At 44.1% G+C, this 22,710-nt stretch overlaps 1 protein-coding gene across 5 annotated transcripts in view; it reads right to left on the bottom strand.

Annotated features, from left to right (window-relative positions):
* Positions 1-449: 449 nt before the first annotated feature.
* Positions 450-22,710, bottom strand: part of ZNF157 (zinc finger protein 157) — a 39,303-nt gene continuing 17,042 nt past the window's right edge. For 4 of the 5 annotated variants that reach the window (XM_058712857.1, XM_058712856.1, XM_058712855.1 and 1 more), the window contains 3 exons: positions 4,453-4,579; positions 4,059-4,154; positions 450-2,205 (listed from right to left, as the gene is read on the bottom strand). In XM_058712857.1, the coding sequence (XP_058568840.1) occupies positions 983-2,205; positions 4,059-4,154; positions 4,453-4,501 (1,368 nt within the window). In that variant the 5' untranslated portion in view covers positions 4,502-4,579 and the 3' untranslated portion in view covers positions 450-982. Of the gene's footprint in view, positions 2,206-4,058; positions 4,244-4,452; positions 4,580-22,710 lie in introns of all 5 variants that reach the window. The other variant, XM_058712859.1, reaches the window with a different exon arrangement.

Genomic DNA, 22,710 nt, shown 5'->3' with positions numbered 1-22,710 from the left:
GCCCTTCTTCCTTCCTCACGCTCACGGTTCACAGTTACTATCTCCGATTGGCAAGGCCCCACGGGAAGCAGCTGGCAAGACAGAAACATGTTTTGTAGAGTCACAGCCCCAGCATCGCAAAGAACAGCGTAGAAGGGGGGTGTTGGAGCTAGGGGCACAACAGCTTAGTAACTTAAACACTGCCTATACTCTATGACCCATCAGTTCCACTTTTAGATCCAGACGCTAAACACAGAAACAACACAAATGTCTTGCGCTAGGGGGAGAGAAATGAATACACCAGACCTATATTTATCAGCATGGATAGATCAAGGACAGGTAACGTTCCATGAAAAAAGCAAGCTGCAGAACTTTCAACACAGGGTGATACCATTTATGGAAAGTGTTCAGAGAAATATAGTATTATATATTGTACAATTCACACTATACACACACACACACACACACACACACACACAAAACCTCAGGGGAGATTAACATTCTAAATGTTGAAAGGAAAACCTTAACTTTAGAGGAAAAATGTAGGAGAATTGTGATCACCTTGAAACTGATAACATTCGAACATAAAACCTCAACGGAAGAGTTAGCAACATTAAATAACCAGCCACAGTCCAGGAGAAGATATCTGCCATACACATGACTGAAAAAAGGTTTGTACATTCTCATATATTGAAAAACGAAAACAAGAACATGTAAAGCCAAGATGTAAAAGATAAGCAGCCCATCAGAAAACAATGGGGAAAGGATACACAACAGTCAAAGCACAGAAGAAAAGAACCCTAACGGCCAGTCAACAGGTAAGAAGTTATTCAACCTCACCATTAATGAGGGGAATCCAAATGAAACGAAAACAACGAGCTATCCCCTAACAGGAATCAGGACGTATTTTCACACCAGTGTCCCAGCCTAATTGTTACAGGTGTGCTCTGTGTGCCGGTGACCAGAGGACCCAGAGGGCTTGGTCAGAGGGTGATGGGAGTCTTCACAAAGAAGCTTTCTCCACAGTAAAAGGCAAGGGCCGGCCCACGTGAGTTCTCTGATGTTCCGTGAGGTGCGCTTTCCGGCAGAAGGCCTTGCCACATTCTTGACATTCAAAGGGTCTCTCTCCCGTGTGAATCCGCTGATGTTCAATGAGGCGTATTTTCACGTAGAAGGCATTTCCGCACTCGCTGCATTCATAGGGCTTCTCTCCCGTGTGAGTTCTCTGGTGTTGACAAAGGGATTTCTTCATACTGAAGATTTTTCCACATTCGCTGCATTCATAGGGTTTCTCTCCTGAATGCATTCTCTGATGTTCAATGAGGCGTGCTTTAACATAGAAGGCATTGCCACATTTGCTACATTCGTAAGGTTTCTCTCCTGTGTGAATTCGCTGATGTATCCCAAGAGACGAGTGTACCCTGAAGGATTTCCCACATTCCTGACACTGATAGGGTTTTTCACCTGTGTGAGTTCTCTGATGATTATTGAGAGTCATTTTCATTCTGAAGAACTTCCCACATTCACCACATTTATAGGGTTTCTCACCTGTATGAATTCTCTGATGTTGATTTAGGGATTTCTTTGCACGGAAGTTTTTCCCACAGTCACCACATTCATACGGTTTCTCCCCTGTGTGGGTTCTCTGGTGTTGGGTAAGGGATATCTTGACTCGAAATGTTTTCCCACATTCGCTACATTCATAGGGCTTCTCCCCTGTGTGAGTTCTCTGGTGAATCATAAGGGTTGCCTTCTCAGAAAAGGTTTTCCCGCATTCGGCACACGCATACGGTCTCTCTCCTGTGTGTGTTCTCTGGTGTAGAATGAGTTGTGACTTCCTGCCAAAAGACTTCCTACATTCATTACATTCAAAGGGTTTCTCCCCCGTGTGAGTTTTCTGGTGAGCAATGAGGTATGACCTTGCACTGAAGGTTTTTGCACACTCACCACACTTATAGGGTCTCTCCCCTGTGTGTATCCTCAGATGTTCAATAAGGTTTGATTTCCTGCAGTAACTTTTCCCACATTCATGACATCCAAAGTTTTTTACTCCTGCGTGTGTTCTTTTATGTCCAACAAAGCCTGTGTTCTTGTAGAAGACTTTTCCATATTCATTATACTCAACAGTTTGATCAACAGGTTGAATCTTCTGACGCTGAAGGTCACTGTCATGCCTGAGGGCACCACCCCCGACAGAACTCTTGCCACACAGCAGTGAGAGAGATCCTTTAAAAACAAATCAGATCAGGGGCGCCTGGGTGGCTCAGTCGGTTAAGCGTCCGACTTTGGCTCAGGTCATGATCTCGCGGTCCGTGAGTTCGAGCCCCGCGTCGGGCTCTGTGCTGACCGCTCAGAGCCTGGAGCCTGTTTCCAATTCTGTGTCTCCCTCTCTCTCTGACCCTCCCCCGTTCATGCTCTGTCTCTCTCTGTCTCAAAAATAAACGTTAAAAAAAAAAAAATTAAAAAAAAAAAAATTAAAAAAAAAAAAAACAAACAAAAAAAAACAAATCAGATCACTTACTTAAAACTTGGGGCGCCTGGGTGGCTCAGTCGGTTAAGTGTCCGACTTCGGCTCAGGTTGTGATCTCGCGGTCTGTGAGTTCGAGCCCCGCATCAGGCTTTGTGCTGACAGCTCAGAGCCTGGAGCCTATTTCAGGTTCTGTGTCTCCCTCTCTCTGACCCTCCCCCGTTCATGCTCTGTCTCTCTCTGTCTCAAGGGTAGGTAAACATTAAAAAAATTAAAAAAAAAAACAACTCAACAATGGTTTCCCTTGTCACGGTACCGAATGAAAGTGCTTACCAAAGCCCACAAAACATAGCCTGTTAAAAAGTGCTTCACCTCGCCTAAAAAACTCAACATAATTTGGCCCCCAGCTAACTCTCTGATATGGCCCCCGGCCACTCGCACCACCCACCATTAAGCTACACTGGCCTCTTTGCTCTTTTTAGGATCTATCACCCTGACACACACTGTTCTCTCCACCCCGAATATTCAAAGTCTACGTGGCTCTGTCTCTCTCACATCACTGATGTTGGTGCACCAATGTTAACCTCCCCAAAAAGTCGTCCCTGGACATATCCTCCACAGGCACACGACACATCATTGTCTATCTTTCATATCTTGCATTGATTTTCTTCTCACCACCAAACGTGACATATCAGACTGCCAGCTCCAGGACAGTGATATTAGTTTCCCAGGTGCTAGAGCCCTACACCTAGAACGTGACCAGATCATAGCTGGCACTCATTTAAGAGGTGGTGGAACACCAGAGGCGCGTACGAACGAATGCCCCACAAGGAACGGCATCCAAGGCAGTGGAAGGCGGGCAGGCAATTGAGAATACTAAAGAGAGACAGACTAGCTGAGAACGTGTAAGACGAGGCGGGCGGGGATAGGTAAGAGTGGTAGACAACCACAAAACTCAAGAGGGGCGCCCGGGTGGCTCAGTCGGTTGAGCGTCCGACTTGAGCTCAGGTCACGATCTCGTGGTTCCTGGGTTCGAGCCCCACATCGGGCTCTCTGCTGTCAACACTTTGGCTGCAGCTCCTCTGTCCCCCTTTCTCTCTGCCCCTCCCCTGCTTGTGCTCTCTCTCTGTCTCTCTCAAAAACAAATAAGCTTGGGGCACCTGGGTGGCTCAGTCGGTTAAGCGTCCGACTTGTCCGACTTCGGCTCAGGTCATGATCTCACAGCTCGTGAGTTCGAGCCCCGCATCGGGCTCTGTGCTGACAGCTCAGAGCCTGGAGCCTGTTTCGGATTCTGTGTCTCCCTCTCTCTCTGCCCCTAACCCACTCGCATTCTGTCTCTGTCAAAAATAAACATTAAAAAAAAAAAATTTTTTTTAATAAATAAATAAATAAATAAGCTTAAAAAAAAAAAAACAAACCTCAAGATAAAACAGGCCAGAGCACTTAAGTGTGAACGTAATGAGGGCAGGTGGTGATTTAGGTACCTGAAGTGTGTAAACCTTCTGCCCTCCAGTCATTTGCAAAGAGGAAGGGCCCCTAGAAAGAGCCTACTGGAAACCACTGCCCCAAGCGTGAATTTCTGCACTCTTCCTTCCCGTTTCTGCTCACTCACCTGGGAAACCTTGGCCTGAGGATTCTTCCTCTAATATCCACAGCTCTTCTCCTCGCTCCAACTTGAAGATCATCTCTGGTTTGGCCACGCAGAGGCCTGTTAATGGGAAATGGCAGAGGACATGGGCCAAGTTGTCTGAGCGCTAGGGCCTCTGATGGAGGAGGAGGAAGGTGCATCTTCATGAGCTGCACAAGGAAGGGGGCCCATTTAAACCTTTCATTGGGGGAAGTGACAACACACATCACGTTTCCTGGTGCCTCAAACCTAATCAAGCATCTGTGCCCCTTGAATCTAGAACCTAAAGTATTGTTAAAGTCTACAAAGGCCATACACGTTACAGTAACCAACAAAGGAAACCTGTGGTACCAGGAGTTACGTGGACAATAATCCTCACCCACGGATGCCAGGTTGCTGTAGTTCTCTAACATCACATCCTTGTGCATGGTCCTCTGAGCAGGGTCCAGTCTGTGCCACTCCTGTCGGGTAAAATCCACAGCCACGTCCTCAAATGACACAGATCCCTGTAACAACAAGCTGCAATGATCAGAATGGGACACACGGAGGGGTGCCTAAGTGGCTCAGTCGGTTACGCACCCGACTCTTGATTTCGGCTCAGGTCATCATCTCACGGTTCGTGGGATGGAGCCCTGTGTCGGGCTCCGCACTGATGGCACGGAGCCTGCTTGGGAGTCTCTCTCCCTCTCTCTCTGCCCCTCCCCAACCTGCTCACACACTCTCTCTCAAAATAAACATTAAAAAAAATGTTAAATACTATCTCAAAAAAAAAAAAACAGATGTGTGAAACTAATTCTCTCCACAGAGCACCAGTAAGAGTTAACTAGAAGAAGCTACATTGGACACCTGACCCTGTGTCTTGCTCGATATTATATTTTGTTGGGCGGGGGGAACCCAGAACGGCCCTGCTATTGTGTTACTATATCAATCCATGAAGAAAAGACTGCTGACTGCTGAGTTAACACGAGGTGCCCGGACCTGTCCCAGTTGCTGGGAAAACAAAAAAGGGATAAGATGGAGTGCCTGTTCTCAAAGAGCTCAAAACCCAGTGAAGAGGCTTAGGTATGAACACAGTCTTGCAATGAGGTGTCACGGGAGCTGCGTTAGGCATGCGTACAGGGTGCAGTGGGCTGTGTTATCAGATCCAACTTCACTTGGGGAGACGGAGCATGGAATCCTTCAACAAGAATACAGTTTCCCTCAAAAATATGGGACAACAGCATTAAAAAAGGCAGGAAAACATGAAACACACATGGTGAGCTATGAAACTACATATAGAACCGGAGGAGAGAAAAACAGCACTTCAGGCTATGATGAGCTTAAGGGCTGCAGAGACATTCCGGGGCCAGAGAGGGGAGGGATTTTCAACTGGTTTTTTTTTTTTTCCTACAGGTCATCAGTCTCTAAAATGCCTGACTCCCTATACCATCAGAATATTTTCTGACCCTCCCACAATATATTTATATTTCGAAATTAGACAGAAGTCCTGTTAAGTGGGAGAAAGGCACAGATCATTACTCCCAGGATAATGGCGTGAGCAGATGGGTTGAGGCTGGTGCCATATATTGAGATGAGCAAAACAAGAGAGATACTGGGTTGGCAGAAGGAGAAATTGAAATAGATCTTGGACCTGAGCTGGGTTGTTTATGGCACATACTGATAGACGTCCAGCTGGCAGGTGGCTATAGGATTCTGAAGCTCAGAAGAGAAGGCTAGGATAGGCCAATGATTGGGAGGCAATAGCATTTCAGTACTAGCTGAAACCACCAGAATAAACTGGAAGGCTAAGAAAACACAAAGAGCTTGAGAGAAGCACCAGGTACAGAGTCAGCAGGGACACCAAAAGTACATGAAGCTTGAAGTGGGGGGGGGGGGGGCTGTGAGACACAGAAAATGGGAGAAATACTGTTTTATTTTAAAGCAGTCCTGCCCCAAAGTAGGCCCCAGGGCCAAAAAAAAACCCCCAAAAAAACCCCCAAAAACCTGTAACCTTGTAGCAGCAGACACCTCAAACTCTAGGGAAGAGAAATCCTTTTCTTTGGCAAGAATAGTGGTCTGGAGAGTGTGGGAAGGATCCCCATTGCCTTTTTTCTAACCTCCCACCCCTTGGCCCCAAGAGCAAACTTCCTTACAGAAAGTGAGTGCCAAAGCGGACAGACTAAATCCCTAACTGTCCGGCCAAAAGATCATGGGAGGGAGTGTGGGGGAGCACGACTGTGGGGGGAGACTGCCTTAATAAAATAGCCTCAGAATACATGAAACAAATCTGAAAGAACCGAAAGAAGGAAGGGACAAATGCACACTTAGAACCGCTGACTTTCAACACTTCTCTTAGTAATCAAAGTAACCAGTAGACAGAAAATCAACGGGGATATAGGAAAACTGAACACCACCCAGCAACCAAAGGACTCTGCAGAGCATTCCACTCAGAAACATAGAAATTAAGTTTCTTCAGGTACACACGGAATAGTCACCAAGCTAGGACATACCCGGGATCATTGAGCAAATCTCAACACGATCAAAGGCCCCTTGGGTACCAAGGAAAATTGACCTGCAAAACCAACTCTGACATAGCACTTAACAAAACAATTAGAATTTAAAGAGAAAGAAAATATCTCTTCAGGGCCTCCAGGCAAAAAAGATGAAATAACTTACAAGACCAGAGAATTAAACTGGCATCAATTTCTCAAAAACACTTGTGCCCTTCCTAAGGAATTTAACAGAGCTGCGCTGTCCAATTTGGTAGCTACACGTGGCTAGTTATAGTCCTGGACAGCAAAGATAGAGAACATACTCATCACTGCAAGGGGTTCTATTGACCAGCACTACTCCAAACGGTGAGCTTCATCCGACCAAAACTGACGAATGGGGAAATTTTGGCAAAAGCCTGACACTGGGCATTTTACATACTACCGTAAAGTTAAGACTTAACACAATGCTGGGGTCACGGGCTGAAGGATAACGTATAGATATTAAGTTGTCCCGACAAAGTAGAAAAACAACTAAAAAATGGAAGAAGAGAAAGAAAAAGAGAAAAGATGAATAAGATCATTGACTGCCATGTAGGTAAAGGTGAGAGACAAATTAGATGTTATAAAAGATTAATAAAGAAAAAAAAAGTAGGGGCACCTGTCGGCGGAGCGTGCAACTCTTGATCTCGAGGTTGGAAGTTCAAGCCACGCATTGGGTGTAGAGATTACTTTAAAATAAAATCTTTTTTGAAAACAAGGTAAATTGGTATAGGCGTTACGGGAAACAGTATGGAGGCTGCTCAAAAAATTAAAACTAGAACTACTATATGATCCAGCGGTCCCACTTCTGGGTATATATCTGAAGGAAATGAAATCACTCTCCCAAAGAGATATCTGCACTCTCATGGTCATTGCAGAATTATTCAAGATATGGAAAACAAACTAAGTGTCCATCGATGGATGAATGGATAAAGATGTGGTGTGTATACACACACATACACACACACACACACACACACACACACACACACAACTCAACATCATTCAGTCATGAGAAAGAAGGAAATCCTACCATTTGCAACAACATGGATGAAACTGGAGGGCATTTTGCTAAGTGAAATGACTCCGACAGAGAAAGGCAAATATTGTACTGTATGATCTCATTTATATGTGAAATCTTTTTTAAAAAAAAGTCAAACTCACAGAAGCAGAGTAGAACATTAAGAGGGGTATGGGAGAAATGTGGCGATGTTGGTCAAAGAGGACAAAGTCAGCTATGTAAAATGAATAAAGTCTAGAGATGCATGGGGCGCCTGCCTGGCTCAATCCACGGAGTGTGCGACTCTTGATCTCAGGGTTGTGAGTTTGAGCCCGAGGTTGGGTATGGAGATTACTTAAAAATAAAATCTTAAAAACAAAGTCTAGAGATCTAATGTACAGGCATGATGACTATACTTAAGTAATACTATATTGAACAATGGAAATATGCTAAGAAAGTAAATTACAGGTATACTCATCACACACAAAAAATGGTAACTATGAGAGATGATAGGTTAATTAACTCGACTGTAGTAATTATTTCAATATGTACATGTGTACATCATGTTGTACACCTCAAATATATACAATTCTTATAAATAAAGTAAACAAAAAGAAAGAAACAAGGACTGCCTAAGGGTACTATATGAAGTATTAACACAAAGGGAATTATCAGCATGAAAATACAACCTTCCTAATAACCAAAAAAAAAAAAAATGTAGAGGGAACACTAAATAGAGAAAGAAACAGCAAATATAACAATCTCACAGTGATTACATCAGAAGATAAAGTGAAAAAATTGAGACCAAACATATCTTGTATTGTTTATGACATCAAACAGTAACATAAATAAGTGCAAATGGGTTTACGTCACCTACGAACTGAAAAATGTTTTCATGTTGCCTCGTAAAGCAGCCCAATAATACTGTGCACAAAAGGTATGTTTAAAACACAGTCATTCAAAAAGGCTAAGGGGCGCCTGGGGTGGCTCAGTTGGTTAAGCGTCTGACTTCAGCTCAGGTCACGATCTCACGGTCCGTGAGTTCGAGCCCCGCGTCGGGCTCTGGGCTGATGGCTCGGAGCCTGGAGCCTGCTTTCGATTCTGTGTCTCCCTCTCTGCCCCTCCCCCGTTCATGCTCTGTCTCTGTCTCAAAAATAAATAAACATTAAAAAAAAAAAAAAAGGCTAAAACCGGGGCACCTGCGTGGCTGTCGGTTGAATGCCCGACTTTGGCTCAGGTCATGATCTCACAGTTTGTGAGTTCAAGCCCCACATCAGGCTCACTGTTGCCAGCCCAGAACCCGCTTCAGATCCTGGGTCTGCCTCTCTTCTGCCCCTCCCCCGCTCACACTCCCTCACTCTCAAAAATAAACATTTTTTTAAAAAGGTAAAATTAGGGGCGCCTGGGTGGCGCAGTCGGTTAAGCGTCCGACTTCAGCCAGGTCACGATCTCGCGGTCCGTGAGTTCGAGCCCCGCGTCAGGCTCTGGGCTGATGGCTCGGAGCCTGGAGCCTGTTTCCGATTCTGTGTCTCCCTCTCTCTCTGCCCCTCCCCCATTCATGCTCTGTCTCTCTCTCTGTCCCAAAAATAAATAAAAAACGTTGAAAAAAAAAAAAAAATAAAAAAAAAAATAAATAAAAAGGTAAAATTAAAGAGGTGGATAAAGATTTACCAAATGAAAACAATATAAAAGCAGGGACTGAAATCCTGATGCCAGCGTAGAATTCCAAAAGCAATTATATGAGACAAAGGAGGATACTTTGTAATATTAAAAGCCCTGTCCAAAATAAAGATCTAACAACAGAGATATGTGTAAATACCTATGCACAAAGTGATACAGCAAAAGCCTATATAAACCAAAAACTACAAGAATACAAGAAAAAGAAGCATTCTCTAATGGGAGGCTTTTAACATACCATTCACAAAATAAGACAGATTACGTGGACAAAATAATAAGCAATGATACAAAAGACCCAAGCAACATAATAAGGTGAAACTTTTGGATATATACATATTAAACACTACACTCCGATCATACAGAATATACTTTCTCTCAAGCACACATGGAACATTCACAAAAATTGATCATGTAGTAGGGCACAAAGAAGATAATCTCAGTAGGTTCCTTAAAATAGAAATATTATAAACAGGGGCGCTTGGGTGGCTCAGTCGCTTGAGCATCCGACTTCGATTCAGGTCATGATCTTACATTCATGGGTTCCAGCCCCGCATCGGGCCGTGTGCTGACAGCTCAGAGCCTGGAGCCTGCTTCGGATTCTGTGTGTGTGTGTCTCTCTCTCTGCCCCTCCCCTGCTCATGCTCTATCACTCTCTCTCAAAAAATAAAACGTTAAAATTTTTTTTTTAAAATACAACTATTATAAACACCAATCACAATCAGTAAAGAGATTTAAGAGTTAGAAATTGACAAGCTGATTCCAAAATTCATATAAAAAAAAGGAAGGGGGGGATCTAGGTGATTCAGTCAGCTGAGCATCCAACTCTTGATTTTCAGCTCAGGTCATGATCTGAGAGTTGTGGGATCAAACCCCCTGTTGGGCTCTGTGCCAAGCATGGAGCCTGCTTGAGATTCTCTCTTTCCCTCACTCCCCTCTCCCCAACTTGTGTGCTCGCTTGCTCTCTCTCTCTAAAATTAAAAAAAAAAGAAGGGATTGGGACTTGATGCAGGTCCTAGAAATAACAAGACACTACATTGATGATATCATGATAATATCAGAAACTGAAAATCAAGCCAGGACTGGCTGAAATGCAATAGTGACATATGGGGAGCAGAGAAGAGTTGATAGATGCGACAAAAATCCAAGGGCCTACTCAAATGGAGTAATTTGTAAGAATACCCGGGGCAGAAGCTATCCCTGACATGCCACAGGCAACACAAAATGAACTATCTTTGGACTGCGAGCGTGGGTAAGAGCCAGAAACTGGCTGGAGCTTGAGAGAGGTCTTGTCATTCTCCGAATGGGAGAAGGCCTCAGGCCCTGTATAAACCATCTGTGATGGAATTTGCATTGTTGACTGAAAGGAGGATTCTGTAATCACTGTGTCAACTGGCATAGAGATTTCTCTTCATATAATGAGGATCGGAGATCTAAACTTACCCAAAAAGCTAGAGAGGCACCATTTGTTCCCATTGCAATGGCGGGTTTTGCAGCAATCATTATGTGTGGATTATATAACCTGAAGAGCAGGACAAATACTAAATGTTCAATGTTTATTTATTTTTGAGAGACAGAGGGAGACAGAGTATGAGTAGGGAAGGGGCAGAGAGAAGAGGGAGACACAGAATCCAAAGCAGGCTCCAGGCTCTGAGCTGTCAGCACAGAGCCCGATGCGGGGCTCGAACCCACGAACTATGAGATCATGACTGGGGCCAAAGTCAGACGCCCAACCGACTGAGCCACCCAGGAGCCCCAGCTAAATGTTGTCTGTTCACCTGTTCCACATGTGCGTGGCAGCCCAAGGCTTTGCTGTGGGAGCAAGGATTCTTGGTATGAGCTATTCCATATATGAGGAGTTCTGGGCAAGGCCTAAACCTTAGAAGAAGAGATAATGTCAGGGCGCCTGGCTGGTTCAGTTGGCAGGGCATCTTTATTTTTAATGTTTATTTATTTTGGGGAGGGAGAGAGAGCACGAGTGGGAGAGAGGCAGGCAGAAAGCGTGGGGACAGAGGATCCGAAGCGGGCTCTAGCTCTACACTGACAGCAGCGAGCCCAAGGCGGGGCTCGAACGCACAAACTGCGAGATCATGACCTGAGCCGAAATCGGATGCTCAACTGAGCCACCCAGGTGCCCCCAGTCGGTAGAGCATCTTGATCCCAGGGTCACGAGTTCAAGCCCCACATTGGGCGTGGAGCCTACTTTAAAAGAAAATTTAAAAAAAAATAAGAGCAACTGTTTTGGTCTTGGTGGTGGTGGTTAGACATCTCATTTGAAGGTTATATGTTCATGTTCAAAATAAATCATTAGTGCCTGGGTAGCTCAGTTGGTCAAGCATCTGCCTCTCGATTCTGGCTCAGGTCATGATCTCACAGTTGGTTGGTTCAAGCCCTGCGTCGGGCTCTATGGTGACAGCGCAGAGCCTGCTTGAGATTCTCTCTCCCCCTCCCCTGCTCACTCATACACACACACACACACACACACACACACACACTCTCTCTCTCTCTCTCTCAAAAATAAATAAACTTGGGGCGCCTGGGTGGCGCAGTCGGTTAAGCGTCCGACTTCAGCCAGGTCACGATCTCGCGGTCCGTGAGTTCGAGCCCCGCGTCGGGCTCTGGGCTGATGGCTCGGAGCCTGGAGCCTGTTTCCGATTCTGTGTCTCCCTCTCTCTCTGCTCCTCCCCCGTTCATGCTCTGTCTCTCTCTGTCCCAAAAATAAATAAAAAACGTTGAAAAAAAAATTTTTTTTTTAAAAAAATAAAAAAAAAAAAAAAAATAAACTTAAAAAGAAAAGAAAAATCATTAGAATGGGTCAATTCCCTGGTAATTGAATATTGGCTTCCTTTTATACAGGCTTGATTTGGCTGGTGACTAAATTATTAGCGCCTAGTTCCCCAGGGGAGTCAAATTAGCACCAAAAAAACATCACTTTCAAATGCACTTGATAGTGGTAAAATGTTCAGCTTCTTCAACTCTTCCGATGAAATCAGTTCTGAAGAGGACAACATGCAAATCCTGAAGTATTTTCAGTTTTTTGGGCTATTGAAGGGTTGGCTACTGAAGCCCCTTTCAGAGCAGTGCGTGGAATATAACATCATAAGCCTCCCCACAACCAAAAATGTGTGTATATGTGTTTAAACCAAACCTAAAAAGCTGATAAAGGGCTCCTTAGAAGTAGTATTTATTTCAGGATCATACTTGCAAACATGGAATAACTTAATTATGGATCTTAGCTTAGCTTAGCTGTTTGTGAGTGCAGAATTATATTTATGCTGCTGTTATATTAGAATAATTTTAAATGCCAGGCACCTGGGTGGCTCAGTCGGTTAAGCATCCAACTCTTGGTTTCAGCTCAGGTCATGATCTCACGGTTTCCTGAGTTCGAGCTCTGCGACGGGCTCTGTGCTGGCAGCACGAAGCCTACTTGGGATTCTCTCTTTCCCTCTCTCTCTGCCTGTCCCCCACTTGCTCTCTCTCTCTCAAAATAAATAAGCAAACAAAAAAATTTTTTTAAAGAAAAGAGTAATTTTAAAGCATCTTGATACAAAACAGATGATCATAAGGGAAGGGAAGCAAAAATAAATATAAAAACAGGGAGGGGGACAAAACATAAGAGACTCTTAAATATAGAGAACGGAGGGTTGCTGGAGGGGTTGTGGGAGAGGGGATGGGCTAAATGGGTGAGGGGCATTAAAGAATCTACTCCTGAAATCACTGTTGCACTTCATGCTTACTAAATAAATACATTATTAAAAATAAATAAAGTCCTCTTGAAATAGAAAGCTATCTTTTAAGTGCTAGTGCAAAGGCAAATGAAAAACACTTTTTTTTTAAACATGCGAAGTATGTTTATTTTTCCTGTAAGAACCATAAATGCTAATAAATTACCTAAAACGGAAGTGACCAATGATTTATGAGCAAGCTGCTTTGGTCAGACATTACAAACTTTGGTATACTCCAGAACGTGTTACTGCACTTGTGAAATTTCTCTTGTCTAACCTAAATTCACATCCCATGGTGATAACATGGTAAATGTAGTGTTATTAAAGTAAGTGAAGACGTTTAAAAAAAACACCATCGTTGTCAACCCCTGGTACTAAACAAAAAACACAGCACCTGATCAGATTACTTGGGATTTTGCAGGGTGCGTGTTCCACATCTATAGGTATTGCTAAGCTCCTATCTACAAAATTACCCCAAAGAAGGTCATATTTGAATAAGATGCTGAAAAAAAGTAAGCAGTCTCAATTGTAAAAAGCAGTAGCTCTTTTTTTTATGGTGAAAAAACTTATATTTAGATTTAGCCAGCTGGACTCAGTTTAGATGATCCCAATTTTGTTGGCAACACCCAAAGCATCATAGTCAGGAGCCAGTCGAATATATGTCTTCTTTTCCCCGTCGGGCCCGATCAGAGTGTTGACTTTGGCCACATCAATGTCATAGAGCTTCTTCACAGCCTGTTTGATCTGGGGCTTGTTGGCCTTGACATCCACAATGAACACAAGTGTGTTGTCCTCTATTTTCTTCATGGCTGACTCGGTAGTCAGGGGGAAGCTGATGATGGCATAGTGACCAAGCTTGTTTCTCCCGGGGGCGCTCTTTTGAGGGTATTTGGGCTGCCTTCAGAGGTGCAGTGTCTTGAGCCGTCGGAAGGGAGGTGGCGTGTGGGTCTTTCTCTGTGCAACTGGATGCCTTTCAGCACTGCTTTCTTGGCCTTCAAAGCCTTTGCTTTGGCTTCAGCTTTGGGAGGGGGTGGAGCCTCCTTCCTCGCCTTTGGTGCCACCTTTGCAAAAGGGAACAGTAGCTCTCTTGATGCCTTTGGCCATTATGATCCACACTCAGACATGATTTTGAAAGTGTATGCAACTTGTACTAACGGAGACAGGAGCCCAGTAGGCTCGTGAACCAAATGACCATGGTGACAGGGATGGAGGCTATATATGGAACCAGCGACACAGACTCTCACTCACCAAGGCTGACCTGGCCACAGCAACAGCACAGTGGCCAAGGTGCCAGCAGCAGAGACCAACACTGAGTCTCTGACATGGCCCCACACTCTGGGGTTATCAGCCAGCTACCTGGTGGCAGGTGGATTACACTGGGCCGCGTCCACATGGTGAAAATTTTTGTGATCTTGGGTTAGGTGAACGTTTCCCAAATACAACGCTTAAAAGCAAGATCCATAAAAGAAAAAAATAGTAAATTAGGCTCCATCAAAATTAATGTCTTGTTTTTTGGCAAAACTCCATGAAGAGAATGAAAACACAATCCAAGACTGGGGAAAGGATTTGCAAATTACCTATCTGATAAAGACAGCATGGGAGAATGGCCTTTTGAAGGCTCAGCTGCAGTTCTAACTAGGTGATAATACCTTGCAGAGCTGAGACGATATCCACCAGGAGGCTGTACAGCCTCGGAATCAGCATCTAATATATGGTACTGTTTCTCCCAGAGACGGGAGTCACGGATCCAGAATTCAGAGGAGGGAAATGGGAATGGCATATCACTGACTATTGCCCATAATGATCAGTGAGCAAAAATGTTCCTGCTCATCCGTGTGACCTTTATGCTCTGCTGGTATAGAGATCTCAGTTCCAAAGGGATGAATGCTTGGGGCGCCTGGGTGGCTCAACGCTTGGTTTGGGCTCAGGTCGTGATCTCACGATTGGTGAGTTCGAGCCCCACATTGGGCTCCGCGCTGACATCGCAGAGCCTGCTTGGGAGTCTCTCTCTCCCCCTCAAAATAAATAAAATAAATTTTAAAAAACATAAGAGTGATTCCATTTCACTGGAACCTAAGACTGCCACCCAGAAGCTTTGGGCTTCTCATGCCTCTGAAGCAACAGGCAAGGAAGGGAGTTCCCGTGTTGGCTAGGGAGACGGAGTCTGCTGATACACCATGGAGGTATGGAGGCATATGCCTGAGATATAGAAGGCCCCCTGAGGCATGCTATCCTGCTGTGTGATTAAAGTCAGTGGACAACTATACAACCCAATTCAGGCAACTATTAATAGACGGACCCTGAAGGAACGAAGGTTTAGGTCACCGCACTAAGTAAAGAAGCGTGACCCAGCGAGGTGCCTGCTGAGGGCGACAGGAATATGGGATGGAGAGAAGAATGTATTTATAAATACCAGGATGGTTGCATCATGTTAGACAGAAGGATGATCTTGTTATTGTCTTTATTTGGGGACTGGGTATGGCTTAGGGTGACGTGTGTGGGCGCCAAGTTGACAAGGGCTGGACTGTGATGGTCAGTTTTATGTGTCAAGTGGGCTACCTATCATCCCCAGGTACTCAATCCAACACTAATCTGGGCGTTGCTGTGAAGTTAGTTTATAGATGTATTTAACATCTACCATGAGTTGATTTTAGTACAGAAGATTATCCTTGATAATCTGGAGTGGGTTTTATCCAATCAGTGGAAAGGCCTTATGAGCAAAACTGGAGTCTCCCTGAAGAAGAAACTCTACTTGTGGATGGCAATGTCTGGCTCCTGCCAGCTTCCACTTTGCCCTTCCTGCTGGCTCACTCTATGGATTTGGGACTTGATTAGCCAACTCACACAATCACTTAATCCAATTTCTTGCAATAAATCTCTTCTTAAAAATTTTTTAATGTTTATTTATTTTTGAGAGAGCGAGATAGTGCGAGTTGGGGAGGGGCAGAGAGAGAGGGAGACACAGAATCTGAAGCAGGCTCCAGGCTCCGAGCTGTCAGCACAGAGCCCGACGTGGGGCTCAAATTCACGAACAATGAGATCATGACCTGAGCCGAAGTCAGGTGCTTAACCGACTGAAGCACCCCAGGTTCCCCATTGCAATAAATCTGTTAATGTACATATATATCCCCTAGTGGCTCTGTTTTCTCTGGTAGAACTATGACTGATACAGGGTACCCAGTTGGGCCTTTAATCCATTGACAAGCAATCCTTATACAAAGAGAAGGCAGACACAAAGGAGAGGGTCGTGTAAAGACAGAGGCAGAAATTATAGTGATACAGCCACAAACCAAGGAATACCCATAACCATAAGGAGCTGGAAGAAGGAGTCAAGCAAGAGAAAAAGTCTAGACTGCCCTGAAGAGACTGTTGGAAGAAATACAGACGTGAAAGGCACTGCTGGAGAGGGCTCAGAAGGAGGTGAAAAAGATGGCAAGGGAGGGGCGCCTAGGTGGCTCAGTCGGTTGGGCATCCGACTTCAGCTCAGGTCATGATCTGGCAGGCAGTTCATGAGTTCGAGCCCCACATCAGGCTCTGTGCTGACAGCTTGGAGCCTGGAGCCTGCTTCGGATTCTGTGTCTTCCTCTCTCTCTGCCACCCCCACCCACCATGCTCTTTCTCTCTCTCTCTCAGAGGTAAATAAACACTAAAAAAATTAAAAAAGAAGATGGCAAGGGAAATTTCTATCATCTTAGAGAATATATGCATCACGAACAGAATGGTAACAGACACAGAAACATTAAAGGTGCTTCTGGTGAGGTTTCAGATGAAAATGAGGAACACATTATTGGAAATGGAAGGAAAGACTATCCTTGTTATACAGTAGAGGAAAACTCAGAATTGTGTTCTATAGCTCTGTGGGAACTAAAACTTGTAAGGAATGACCCTGGATAACTTAGCTGAAAGATTTTCCAGTGAACCATTGAAGGTGTAGCCTGTTTTTGTCTTGCTGCTCATAGTAAAAGGTAAGACAAAAGGAACATATTGAGTAAGGAACTGTTAAGCAAAAAAAGAACCAACAGTTAATGATCCGGTATATTCTCAGCCTACCCATCTCGTGATGAATGCTAAACTCGGAAAATTCATTGTTGGAAACTAGAGCTGTGGAAAGCCAAGGGTGTGGCCAGACAATCTCTTCCTGAAGAGATTAGGTGTGTGGCTCATGGATCCACTGAACCATCTCAGCCAAATCCAGGAATAGAGATGAGACTATCCAGTAAAGATCTTTGGGGGCCCTTCTGTCTAATGAGGACACACATGAGGGAGTCACAAGGCTTTTGTGAACGTTATATGTTCAGAAACACTGACAGCTCGAACTGAAAGGCATGGATACAGGACAAAATGAGAGAACGCTGGGAGCTTCCGGGCTGGTTGACACGTAGAAAGGTGGGGAGACTGAAGTGCCTAGAGAGGGCATGGAAGCTCTATATCCCTTCCCCATACCTCGCCTTATGTGTCTCTTAATCTGGCTGTTGGCTCGTTTATCATATCCTTTAATATACTGGTAAACATTTAAAAAACTGAGACAAGGATGTCAGACTTCCAAAATTTTACAGGCAGGAAACTGGCTGAGGGAGCTAGCTGACTGTAAATGTTTGCCACCCTGCAAGAAAAAAGGAAGAATGACTTAAAAGGCACAGTCAGAACGGAATTGTAGGTCCAGAGGTAGAGGCCAATGGAGCCACTGTCGGCAGTGCAGAGGCTGGAAGTGTTGCCACAGGTCCAGAAGATCAAGAAAGAGTCTGATGCAAGAGAAAGAAACACTAGTGCAGTAACTCAATTCTGTCTTCCGATGGTTCTTCCTTTATAGAACAGCTCCCTCCCAACTCTGATCGAGAAAAAGCACGGCAGTTTGCTGCACAGGCAGAAAGACCAGCTACATTCATGGGACACTCTTCCAATGGAGACATTTGGACACCATGGGGGGGCAGTACTTTACCCATGACTTGTTATCTGGATATTGGTTAGCAATTTCTAACTTAGTAATGTTCCTCCTGCACAGACTTATTTGAGAGCATTGTCAGGACACTCAAGTCGTGCACCATCTGGTAACCCAGGAAAAAACTAAAAAAGAACCAACCAGGACAGAGTGTCAGAAAAGCATGGGTAAAGACCTCAGAAAGGAAGGGCAACAGATTAAGGACTCAAGATGATGGTGAAGAGGAAAACACATGGAATGCAAATTCTACTCAACAGAGGTGGTGATGTAGTAAGACTACAACAATATACGCACTAATCATTGTTTCTCTCATGATTTAATTCAACCAAAATTCTACTGGGGGTATTAGAGAGTATACTCGGGGGCACGTGGGTGGCTCAGTCGGTTACGCCTCCAACTCTTGGTTTCGGCTCAGGTCATGATCTCAAGTCATGATCTCAGCCTGCTTGGATTCTCTCTGTCTCTCCCCCTCTCTCTGTCCCCACCACACACACACACACACACACACACACACACTCTCTCTCTCTCTCTCTCTCTCTCTCTCAAAATAAATAAATAAACTTAAAAAAAATAATATTACACTGTATGGTAACTAACTGGAATATAAAAACATTAAAAAAAAATTATGTTGGGGAAATAGGACTGCTTTATGTTTTCCAACTAATCTAAGTTTATTTATTTATTTTGAGAGAGAGAGAAAGCACAAGTCAGGGAGGGGCAGAGAGAGAGAATCCCAAGCAGGTTCCACACTGTCAGTATGGAACCTGATGCAGAGCTCGAACCCACAAACCATGAGATCACGACCTGAGCCAAAGTTAGATGCTGAACCTACCAAGCCACCCACGTGCCCCCAGCTAATCTCTATTTTAAAATATTTCTTTAATCCTGTTTACTGGGTGTGAGTTAAAACACATGAAGCAATTGAACAGAAAACCATCAACAAAATGAAAAGGCAACCTATCGAATGGGAGAAGATATTTGTAAATGAGATGTCATACCCAAAATACATACAGAACTTAAACAACTCAATACCAAAAAAACCCCCGATTAAAACATGGACAGAATGGGGCACCTGGGTGGTTCAGTCACTTAAGCATCCGACCTTGGCTCAGGTCGTGATCTCGCAGTTCATGAGTTCGAGCCCCGTGTCAGGCTCTGTGCTGACCGCTCGGAGCCTGGAGCCTGCTTCGGATTCTGTGTCTCCCTCTCTCTCTGCCCCTCCCCCACTCACATTCTGTCTCCCTCTATAAAATAAATAAACATTAAAAAATTATTCAAAGAATTAAAAATGGGCAGAGGATCCAAATAGATATTTTTCCAAAGAAGACAGACAGAGGGCCAACAAACACATGAAAAGATGCTCGACATCCCTCATCGTCAGGGAAGTGCAAATCAAAACCACAATGAGATATCACTTTACAGCAGTCAGAATGGCTAGTACCCAAAAGAAAAGAAATAACAAGTATTGGCAAGGGTGTGGAGAGAAAGAAATCCTGGTGCACCATTAGTGGGAATGTAAATTGGTCCAATCACTGTGGAAAACAGTATGGCGGTGCTCCAAAACTTTACTACCACTTTGGAAGACAGTAATTTAATTACTCAAAAAATTAAAAATAGAATTACCATACGATCCAGTAATTCCACTACTGCGCATCTACACAAAGAAAGTGAAAACACTAATTTGAAAAGATATACGCACCCCTATGTTTATTGCAGCATTATTTACACAAGCCAAGATATAGAAGCAGCCCAGGTGCTCACCCGTAGATGAATGGATAAAGAAAATGAGGTAGATCTATACATATCTCTACATACATACTAGAACACTGCTCAGCCATAAAAAAGAATGAGATCTTGCCATCTGCGATCACATGGATGGGTCTGGAAGGTATTATGCTAAGCGAAATAAGTCGGACAGAGAAAGACAAGTACCGTATGATTCCACTTCTATATGGAACCTAGAAAACAAAACAAACAGACTTGTAAATACAGAGAACAAACTGGTAGTTGCCAGAGTATAGGTGGATGGGGAAATGAGCAAAACAGATAAAGGGGATTAAGAGTTAGAAACCTCCAATTACAAAATAAATACACCACACAGATACAAAGTACGGCATAGGGAATATAGTTAATACTGCAATAATGTATGGTGACAGATAGTAATGTGTAGAACTGCTGAATCAATACGTCGTATACCTGAAACTAACATAATGGTGTATGTTGACGAAGTTTTCATTTAAAAGTAAATTATTCTATAACCTATAATTCTATAAGCTATCATCTACAATCTACATATTCCCCTGGGGGGAAGAGAAACCCACTCTAACTCGGAAGAGTCAAAAGATAAACAACTAACTGGTTGCAAACTCCCTGCATAAGGTAACCAGCTGTCAGAAGCCTAAAGAGTCGAAAGGCGTGACCCCAGTAACCTCCATCAGCTTCCTTATGTAGCATTTCGTACACCCAATATCACTATTCTCCTCTCAGATGGCATGCTTTGCTTAGAAGTATGTTACTCTAAAACTCTTTTTTGGGGGGAGTGCCTCAGTGGCTCAGTCGGTTGAGCGTCCAACTTTGGCTCAGGTCATGATCTCATAGTTCGTGGGTTCAAGCCCCACATCACGCTCAGTGCTATCAGCGGAGAGCCCACTTGGGATCCTCTGTCCCAATCTTCTCCTTGCCTCTCCCCCACTCGCGCTCTCTCTCTCAAAAATAAATAAGCATTTAAAATAAATAAATAGGGGCGCCTGAGCGGCTCAGTCGGTTAAGCGTCCAACTCTTGGTTTCGGCTCAGGTCATGATCTCACGGTTCGTGGGTTTGAGCCCCACGTCAGGCTCCATGCTGGCAATGTGGAGCCTGCGTGTGGGATTCTCTCTCTCCCCCTCCCCGGCTTGAGCTCACGCTCTCTCTCAAAATAAATAAATAAACTTTTTAAAATTTTAATAAATAAGCAAAAGAAGTAAAGTTCTGTAATTTTAATCTGAATTGAAAATGAATTCTGGGGGCGCCTGGTTGGCGCAGTCGGTTAAGCGTCCGACTTCAGCCAGGTCACGATCTCGCGGTCCGTGAGTTCGAGCCCCGCGTCAGGCTCTGGGCTGATGGCTCGGAGCCTGGAGCCTGTTTCCGATTCTGTGTCTCCCTCTCTCTCTGCCCCTCCCCCGTTCATGCTCTGTCTCTCTCTGTCCCAAAAATAAATAAAAAGCGTTGAAAAAAAAAAAAATTTAAAAAAAAAATTTAAAAAAGAAAATGAATTCTGTATTTTTCATTGTCTTAAGAAAAAGTACGCTGAGTTCTGCTTCCAGGAAAATACACGCAAATGTACTCTTCCCTAGTCCTCCTGCTAAGTACATCTAAGAACCCTGGACACTATATATAAAACAAAGAAGAGAATTTTCTATGTACAGCATCATGTCATCTGCAAATGACAGTTTAACTTCTTCTTTTTTTTTTAATTTTTTTAATTTTTTTTTTAACATTTATTTATTTTTGAGACAGAGAGAGAGAGCATGAACAGGGGAGGGTCAGAGAAAGAGGGAGACACAGAATCTGAAACAGGCTCCAGGCTCTGAGCTGTCAGCACAGAGCCCGACGCGGGGCTTGAACCCACGGACCTCGAGATCATGACCTGAGCCGAAGTCGGACGCTCAACCGACTGAGCCACCCAGGCGCCCCTAACTTCTTCTTTACCAATATGGATGCCTCTTATTTCCTTTTCTTGTAGGACTGCTGTCGCTCGGACTTCCAGTACTATGTTAAATTAAAGTGGCAAGAGCAGACATCTTTGTCTTCTTCCTGATCTTAGAGGAAAAGCTCTCAACCCTCACACGCCATTGGTGGGAATGTAAACTGGTACAGCCACTGTGGAAAACAGTATGGAGGTACCTCAAAAAATCTGAGGGACACCCGGCCGGCTCAGTTGGTAGAACAGGTGACTCTCGAGCTCAGGGTCATGAGTTCAAGACCCGTGTTGGGTGTGGAGCCTACTGAAAAAAAGATTTCAAATCGAAATACGATATGACCCAGTAATTCTACTACAGGAATGAAGTGAAAATGAAGAAAAGGCAAATGAAAACACTAATTTGAAAAGATACATGCACCCCCATGTGTAATGCAGCCTTATTTACACTAACCAAGATATGGAAGCAACCCAAGTGATCACTAACAGATGAATGAATGAGGAAGATGTGGTACATACACAATGGCGTATTACACAGTCATAGAAAAGGATGATATCGAACCATTTGTGACATGGATGGACCTAGACGGTATTAGGTTAAGTGAAATAAGACCGAGAAAGACAAACGTCAGAGGATTGCATTCATATGTGGAATCCAAACAAAACCCCAAATGAATAAACGAACAAAAAGCAGAATCACACCTATGAATACAGCAAACAAACTGGTGGTTGCCAAAGGGAGGGGGTGGGAGAATGGGCAAAATGGGTGAAGGCGAGTGGGAGACACAGGCTTCTGGTTATGAAACGATGAAGTCACGGGAGTAACAGGCACAGCATAATGGTATCTACACTTGTGATGGGCAGAGAATAATGTATAAACGTGTCAAACCGCTATGCTGAACACGTAAAACTAATTAATGTAACTGTGTGTCAACTACACCCACATTAAAAAAGGCACGGCATAAGGAATACAGATAGCGCCGTATGGCAAAAAAAAGGAGGCTAGGCTGGCGGTGAGCACAGCTTAATGTATAAACCCGCTAATTCACTATGGGGTACACCTGAAACTAATGTAACACCAGGTGTCACCTATACTCAAATTAAAAAGTTTA

This window comes from Neofelis nebulosa, chromosome X (assembly GCF_028018385.1).
Source record: "Neofelis nebulosa isolate mNeoNeb1 chromosome X, mNeoNeb1.pri, whole genome shotgun sequence".
NCBI classification, from domain to species: domain Eukaryota; kingdom Metazoa; phylum Chordata; class Mammalia; order Carnivora; family Felidae; genus Neofelis; species Neofelis nebulosa.
This window is presented reverse-complemented; position numbering and strand designations above follow the sequence as displayed.